Source organism: Lathyrus oleraceus, chromosome 4 (assembly GCF_024323335.1).
Source record: "Lathyrus oleraceus cultivar Zhongwan6 chromosome 4, CAAS_Psat_ZW6_1.0, whole genome shotgun sequence".
Classification (NCBI taxonomy): Eukaryota; Viridiplantae; Streptophyta; class Magnoliopsida; order Fabales; family Fabaceae; genus Lathyrus; species Lathyrus oleraceus.
Window position 1 is genome coordinate 223,318,762 of NC_066582.1, and position 8,765 is coordinate 223,327,526.

The window sequence follows — 8,765 nt, forward strand, 5'->3', positions numbered from 1 at the left end:
AAAAACATCTACAAACTCCCCCTTTGACAAATTTTTGGCTAAAACAACTTGGCATCACAACAGAGTTCACAGCAGCAGAAAGCAATCATCCAAGCAGGGAATCAAATTAGCTAGTACACTCATCACACATAGAAGTTAAACTTCAAACAGCAGCAACACAAGTAGATAACAAACAACAACACACTCAGCACACATAGAAGTTAAACTTCAAACAGCAGCAGCACAGTAGTAGATAGCAAACAGCAACATAACCTCTTGTTTAGAGGACCTTCAACTTCAATGAAATCTGTTGTCCTGGGGTACATGTGTTAACTCCCCCTTTGGCAAATTTTTGGCTAAAACAACTTGGCATCACAACAGCAGAAAGCAGACATCCGAGCAGGGAATCAAATTAGCTAATACACTCATCACACATAGAAGTTAAACTTCAAACAGCAGCAACACAAGTAGATAGCAAACAACAACACACTCAGCACACATAGAAGTTAAACTTCAAACAGCAGCAGCACAAGTAGATAGCAGACATCAACATAACCTCTTGTTTAGAGGACCTTCAACTTCAATGAAATATGTTGTCCTGGGGTACATGTGTTACTCCCCCTTTTTGTCAAAAATGTTGCCAAAGCAACACTTAATATTACAGACCAACAAAAATAAAATTACAAGCAAATTAAAAGGCAATGTTCTAGTCATCTGACTCAGAGTCAGCATCATCATCTGTGCCATCATCAGGACTGACATCTGCTTCTCCCTCTTCACCTTGTCTTTCAGCTCCTTCTGCAGCAGTAGCTTCACCAAGCACATCACCTTCAGTCATCTCCAAAGTGCTAATCAATTTTTCCAAGTTCAGCTTCCTTGCCTCTAACTCCCTACAAGTTTCTTTTAGCATTGCAATGACAGCAGCTTTACCTGGTGGATTGCATACACGTGATGTCTCACCTGTTGTCATGACAATGTCAGGGACATGGGTACCTAGGAACAGCTTATGATTGAAGGACATGGGGCTGTCTCTTTTCTTCATAGAATCATTCTCTGTCAAGATGTTTGGAAACTGATTCAACACAATACCACAGATGAGAGAGGGAAAGGCTATAGGTCCCTTCACACTGAAGCTTCCTGCATGCTTCAAGGTTTGATCAAAAATATAGGATCCATAGTCAAAATTGGCTTTGGTTCCAACAACATATATAAACTTTCCAAGTATTACAGCAACTGTAGATTTATGATTGATGGGCACCCAATTAGCAGCTCCAATCTTGTGCAGCATTGCATACTTGACACTCAGTTTGCTGGCCACCAACTTTCCTTTGAGAGGCCATTTCCTGACTTGATTAGCAGTGATGACTTGACATATTTTGTTGTCAGTCACCTTAAGCTCAGGTTGAGCTACATCAGGCCTTCCCAAATACTTGTTGATCACTGAAGGAGAGAAGTTTACACACTTGCCTCGCACATACACTTTCCTAAATTCCTTAGACTTCCCATCAGCACATTCTTCAGACAAATTGACAATAAATTCCTTTACCAACATCTCATAGCACTTTGAGAACTGAGTCACAGTCTTCATTAAACCAGCCTCTTGAATAAGGTACATAATATCCTTACATTCTAGGACATTCTGAGCTAATTCCCTTTCCAAAGCCAACCTCTTCTGATAAACATATTTCCACCTGTTTACACTTGAAGCAAAATGAAAAGATATGTTGTCAATTGGTACCTGTAGCACCTCAAATTTGCACCTATCATTGTACATACATTTTCATATTAGGTCATAGCATATCATGGTCCACTGCATAGCATTGCATTGTCCTAGTTGCCTCAAGTGCAAGCAAGTCAAGAAATTAGGTCAAACTGATCAGGAGATCAGTCAACCAAGCAAGCAAGGGTGTTTCTCAAGGAGCCAAGGCCCTAGGGTTGGTCCAACATGTTCACATGACTTGGAGGTCCATTTGAAATGTTTAAGTCAAGGGTTGGATGTTCAGAGGTCATCAGTTCATACACAGTCAGTCAGAAACCCTAGAAAAGTCAAACTTGGTCAACTGTGGTTGATTTTATGGTTTTGGTGGATGGATTTGGTTTGAGAGAGATTATTCATGTCCCAATAGGCCTCATATATCATGGCAATCAACATCATTGAAGAATTTGAAGCCAATCAGGAAATTTCTAAAAATAGAAACTGGACCTGTAATTTTAACTGCCAAAAATGGAAACTTCTTGATCCCAAACTTACATCATGATACAAGATTCAAATGAATTTTTGCCCAACATGAAAGTTGAAGATATTGTTCTCCCATTTCCAAAAAGTCCAAGAACTCTCAATTACCATGCATGGTTGTCAAGATATGATCAAATCATTTTCACAAAATCTTGAACTTCAAAAGGCCATATCTCTCAAACCATTTGGCCAATTTTGGTGGGGTTTTTTCCTACAAACCACATTTCATCTCCTCTTTCCAAAACTATAAATTTCATACACCAAAACCTTGCCAATCAAAATGGCATTTTTTGACTTGTCTCATTTAAATTCAAGTGTGGACCAAAGGTTGACTTTTTGAATTAAGTATTTTCATCACATTTGGCCATTTGGGACTTGTTTTAGATGTTATTTGCAACATGTTTAAGGCCCAACTCGACCAGAACCATACCTCCATTTGCCCTTGGTGCAAAATTAGCAATATGGCATTTTCAGTTGATTTGAGTTAAACAAGTTTACCACTTCATTAAGCAAGGATAAACAGCAAATATAAAGTGATTTTTCTGTCATTCTCAACCCTAGAAGCAGCTGCAAACACACAGAATTCTCTCATCTCCTCAAATCACCATTTTCACGATTTGGAATTTCTGAGCAAAATTCCCAAAACACTCGAGCCAATCTTGCTTCCTTCTTCACCTAGCCATCATTTGAGAGTCTTTTGAACCATCAAATCCCAGCTGGAGGATCATTTCATGTTCTGTTTTCTCCAAGGCATAACAATGGCAAATCGAGATCTGAAAGATTCCAAGCACCATTGAGCTAAGTTCCTTCAAGATTCCTTCAATCCAAAGCATTGTGAACTTCTGTTTGAGCTTGAAGCATTCAAAAAACCACTGCTCCGCACTTTTCTTCAAAATCAAGTAAGTGCTCGACCTTCTCCATTTACCAAATTATGAGGTGCTTTAGATAGGTTTTTTAATGCTGAATCCATTGCAACTTGTCCCACTTGAAATGGTTAACTATGCTGTGAGAAATCTGGATTTACATTTTTGTGCTCCAACTTGTTTCTAATCGATTTGCTTTGATGATGTTGATTCACTGAAAACCATGCTTGGATTATGCTTGTACTTGCTTCACTTGTTCGAATGGTGTGCTTGATTTTTGTTTCTGGGCATGTTGAAAAATTCGATTGCATGAGGATGATGAAGTTCACTGTTGTGTTGAAACCCTAATACGTTTTCCAGAAATCCCAGGTTCGCGTGTGCATGAGGTCTGTTTACTGTGCCATTCCATACTGACCAATCAAAACATTTGGTTTCATTGGCCTAAACGCTGCGTTTGCTTAAATGATGCATATAATTACAACCGTGCCACTCAGTCAACATGGTTGACTTGCCATTCCATCTTATTTTGTTCATTTTGTCTCAATTCATTCATCATCTTACAAAATTCCTAATTCACTCATTTCACATCCAAAAATCATGAATTTTTTTGCATCATGTCCTGTTGAATGTCTATTATTTTATCATGTTTTTTAATTATTTTTTGTGTGGCTGGATTTTTTATGTCATAGGGGTTCTTGTCATGTATGCTTATTTGATACCTTTTGCCAATCCTTTTGTGAAATAATCATGTTGCATCCATTTGATCTGAAAATTTTTGTGGTTATTCTACACTCATCCATGCTTATTTTGATGTAAATATCATGATTTTATCATATGTAGATTGAGAGCTTTGAATTTTGGAAGTAAGGTGTAACAACTTGTGTCACACCATGAATGTGTCATTTGCTGATTTTTGTTGACATGCTTCCTGGCCTCCAATTGACCCCAAATTTTGCATGATCCCTCTCTTATATGTCTAGTTGACTTGTGATTTTTCTTCGAATTAATTGTGCTATTTTCCATTTGTTTGAGATTTTTCCTCCCTGCCTAGTCAAATGTTGACTTTATGTGACATACCTTGCCATTTGCTTTGGGAAATTCTCATACCTTATTGTATGATCATGAAACTTTACATGTGCATACTAGACATCTTGAGCTTTGCATTGGTGTTGATCCCATTCATTTCTCATCTGTTTTAATTTAGTTATGATTTTTTGAAGTTGACCCATGTTTGTTTGACTTCTTTGTGCATGCTTGAATTTGCTTTGACTTTATGATTTTCATTGACTGCCTTCCACTTGTCCAAATTCAATGAAATTTGACATGCTTACCATGCTAGGTGTTAGGATTGACCTTGAATTATTTGATGATTTTTGAAAATGTTTGAGTTGACTTTTGATGCAAGTCATTCTGTTGACTTCTTTGAGCTTCTGTTTGCAATGCTTTGCCTTCTTTTGTTTATGAAATGATAATGATGCATGATATGAACATGAACCCAATTTTGCTTGATTCTTAAATGTTTGAACTTGACTTTGGTTGACTTTCATTTGCTGTTTTGACTTTCTCATTTGTTTTTGACCCTAGGCTTGTCCTAGTGGTCTTTTGGGCTTATGATTGAGTTCTTGTTTCAGGTTAAGCAACAATGCCTCAAAGATCATACAAATTTGATTGAGTTTGATTACATATCATGTGCTAACCTTTGTTTTGTAGGTGGTATGACTCATATAGTTTGAGTATTGTGCTTTGCACATTGGTCTCTCTGTGTTGACTGTGGATTCCATTCCTTTTGATTTGACTGTTGAACTGTATACTGATTGGTTTGACTATTTCAGGTACCCTTAGTTGCTTAAGTTCTTTGAACTTGCTTTGCTTTGCTATTTAGCAACTTGCTTGAGGTATAATCTCTTGTTCTTCATGTAGTCTGGAAGACCTGGCCTGTTACTTGGCCAGGCAACTGTCTGAAGTCCTCCTTAAGAGGCAATGCTTGTGTATGTTTAATTTGTCCTTGTACAGAGTCAAAGACCTCCTAAGTGAAGAGGCAATTGGCAGAACCAAGGGATAAGCAACCTATCCCCTGCTATTCAGTGTGTCTTCTGTTTTGCTCACACCACTGTGTTGATGCATTACAGATAAAAACCCAAGATCTTGTGCAATTGCACAGTTGAGTCAGTATCAAATGTGTAGAAGGGTTCCCACTTTCTGAACCCACACATTCTTGTCAAATGCTCTCCCTGGCCAGGGATAGAAGCAATGAGGCACACCCCTCATCTCCTTTCATCTGCTTCACCTTAGCCCCTCAATGGCAAGGTTAAGAGCAACATTCACCCCATTCCAGAGGTTTGTTTGTTGAGGTTGATATGACCCCTCGACTAAAACCTAACCCTTGTGTGAGCCCCTTGTGTGTATATAGTGTGTGCTATCTGTGCTTGTATGTTTGTTTGACTTGCTTCCTGTGCAAGTTAGGTTTAGTTTAGACTAATCCTTGTTTGCTTTCGCCCTCATTGCGATCCTTTCTCTCGCCCTCGTTGCGATCGAGCCTTTTCCTTTCTCTCGCCCTCGTTGCGATCGAGCCTTTCCCTTTCTCTTGCCCTAGTTGCAATCGAGTCCTTTTTCCCTCCGTAGCCGAACTACGGCAACTCTGATTCTCATGTTCAAATGAGATACGTAGGCACGAGATGCGATGTCTTGTCGAGTTTGACTAACAACTAACACTAATTCTTTTCTCTCGCCCTCGTTGCGATTGAGACCTCCCCTTTCTCTTGCCCTAGTTGCAATCGAGACCCTCCTAGCTTCCTGTGCAAGTTAGGTTAGGTGTGGCTTGCTTCCTGTGCAAGTCATGATTAGGATAGGCTTGCTTCCTGTGCAAGTTAGCTAGAAACCTTAACTTAGGGACGACTTTGCATGACAACATCTAGGCTCGAGTCGTAGTCTCCCTAGTGTTGTGTCTCCCTCTGTTATCTGGTTAGGCTAGATCTTTTTCCCTGCGTAGGGGAACTACATCGCCCTGATCTTCACACCAGATGAAGTATGTAGGCAGGAGATTGAGCTGATCTCTTCGGGCGCCCTTTTTCTTTTTTGTGTGTGTTGTTAGACAGTTGCTAGGCTCGAGTGCCTGACTCCTTAGCAATTTGTTGTCTGTTTGTTTGAGTGTGTGCTTGACATTTATAGGCTCGAGTCCCCGACTCCCTATTAACTTGTTGTGTTGTTGTGTGCTTGGAAGCCGATGTAAGTCCATCGAGTGGCATTTGGGTTCCAGTGTGGGTGTGTTTTGGTTCGGATGCTGATGTAAGTCCAGTGATTGGCATTCGGGCTCCACGTTTGCCTTTGCTTGTGTTTGTTTGTGTGCGTGTCAGCCGAGCTACGAATGCTCTGATTCTTCTCTCGTCCGAGAAGATACGTATGCATAGGATGCGATATCCTAGCGAGCATGTGTCGTTTCCCCAGTCCGAACTACTTCGACTCTGATGTCTATGCCTGATAGACTAAGTAGGCCCAGGATGCGACATCCTGCCGAGTCAATTTCAGTCAGTTTCTTTTGTCTCTTTCAGCCAGTGTGTGTGTGTTTGAGCAGCGTTTAGCAACCATTTTTCCTTCCTTCTGTGCGTGGATCCCGTCGAGTACGACGGATGCGTAGGGGTGCTAATACCTTCCCTTCGCATAACCGACTCCCGAACCCATCCTCTTTGGTCGCGAGACCATGTTCTTTCCTAGGTTTACTCTGAGCGTTTCCTTTCCCTCTTTTGGGATAAATAACGCACGGTGGCGGCTCTGTTGTTTCTTCTTTTCCCGCCGGTTTTTCGCGTAATGCGACAGTACCTCATGGACACTAGCTGCAAGCTTGCTAGTGGTTGGATTCTTCTTTTACAGAGTGTCAGGGACATCACATGGAACATCTGAGTCAGATTCAACAACAACAGACTTGGTCTTCTTTTTCTTGGGCACCCCTTTGCTCCAAGATTTGGTTGGACCATGAACTTTCCTCTTGAGGGAGCCCTCGACTGCCACCTTTGTCTTGGAAGAGGTTGGAACATCAATCTTCTTTCTGGGGGACCTTTTAGCCACTGTTTTCTTTTCTCTCCTAGTCCTAACCCTTTTGGCTATGCTAGGGAGGACTGAGGATAACAACTCATTATCAGAAAATTCCTCCAGGTCTACTGTTTCAGCCTCACAGTTAGGGTTGTTACTGACATCATGAGTGACATGCACTTCCTCACCAGCCACATTATCTAAGGGTTTGTCAACACTTGACTCCTTATGAGCATCAGTTTGCTCCACATCATCAGAGATGTTCTTTCCTAAAGACTCAATATTTTCTTGATAAGCAACAATATCGGGTTCAATAGTGTTTAAGGGAATGGAAACCCCAAGGGCCTTATGATTACCAGACAGTACTCCAGTCACCATAGTGGCAATGGCATTGTGAACATACCTGGAACCTTCTCTGGTTTGTTCCTCAAGAGCGATGGCTGAGGAGAAGCCTGATACAGTTTCTTTAGGTCTTCTTGCATGTGAGATATTCGTAGAGTCAGCAATAGGATCTTCTCTGTTAGGGTTGCTTGGTTCAGAGCTAGAGGAATCAGACATGTTCTTGGAGGAAGATGAGTTAGATTGTTGAGACATGCTGAGTATCTTAGAGGCGAAATGAAAAGTTTCTTTGAGAGAATGCTTGCGTGACTGAAAGTTGAAACGATGGAAGAGGTAACGCTTGTTGCAAGAGTAATAGCTATTATTTGTTGACCAAGCAGAGCATACTCTCAATTATTTAATAATTTGAAATATTAAACAGTAAATACCTAACATCATTAGTTGCTATAATTCCTCAGAAAGACATATTCCAACTTTGCCCCTTAAATTTTCAAACTGAGTAGCATCCAAATCCTTTGTAAATATGTCAGCAAGTTGTAGTGCAGTTGCCACATGTTCAAAGGTAATCACTTTGTCTTCTACCAGATCTCTTATGAAGTGATGTCTAATGTCAATAAGTTTGTGTCGCATACGCGAAAAACAACCGGCGGGAAAAGACACAGAGTCGCCACCGTGCGTTATTTATCCCAAAGGAGGGAAAGGAAACGCTCGAAGTAAACCTGGAAAGGAAATGGTCTCACGACTAGAGATTGTAAGGATCGGGAGTCGGTTACGCAAGGGGAAGGTATTAGCACCCCCTCACGTCCGTCGTATTCGACGGGATCCACGCTCAGAAAGAATAGAAAAAGGTTGCTAAGAAACTGCTCAAAAACTGCAGGCACTGGAATAAAACACAGGATGAAAGAAGACGGAGAAAGCGGACTCGGTAGGATGTCGCATCCTGGGCCTACGTAGTTTGTCAGAAACAAACATCAGAGTCGACGTAGTTCGGGGAAATGGGGAACATGCTCGCTAGAACATCGCATCCTATGCATACGTATCTTCTCTAACCAGAGTAAGAATCAGAGCACTCGTAGCTCGGCTAACGCACGCCGAAACAAAACGCTGAAAGGACGTTGAGACATCAAAGCAAACACACGACAGGAAATGGAATGCCAATCGTTGGGCTTACATCCGACTCCGAACAAAGAAACACAAACAGGAAACCGAATGTCAATCGCTGGACTTACATCAGACTCCAAACAAAGGAACGCAAACAGGAAACCGAATGCCAATCGTTGGACTTACATCAGACTCCTAACAAACAACAAACAAACGGGAAA

At 41.0% G+C, this 8,765-nt stretch overlaps 1 protein-coding gene across 1 annotated transcript; it reads right to left on the reverse strand.

Moving 5' to 3' along the window:
* Nucleotides 1-685: 685 nt before the first annotated feature.
* Nucleotides 686-7,662, reverse strand: LOC127136778 (uncharacterized). Its single transcript, XM_051063299.1, has 2 exons — nt 6,944-7,662; nt 686-1,670 (listed from the first exon to the last, which is right to left on the reverse strand). Exons 1-2 carry the CDS (start codon nt 7,660-7,662, stop codon nt 686-688), a joined length of 1,704 nt encoding a protein of 567 aa, XP_050919256.1.
* Nucleotides 7,663-8,765: the final 1,103 nt, after the last annotated feature.

Bases quoted from the DNA above. Each gene is read 5' to 3' on its own strand.
- LOC127136778 (XM_051063299.1), bottom strand. From the start codon at position 7,662: ATGTCTGATTCCTCTAGCTCTGAACCAAGCAACCCTAACAGAGAAGAT. The intron at 1,671-6,943 runs GTAAAAGAAGAA...AAGTGTAAACAG, and splicing joins TGTGATGTCCCTGACACTCT to GTGGAAATATGTTTATCAGA.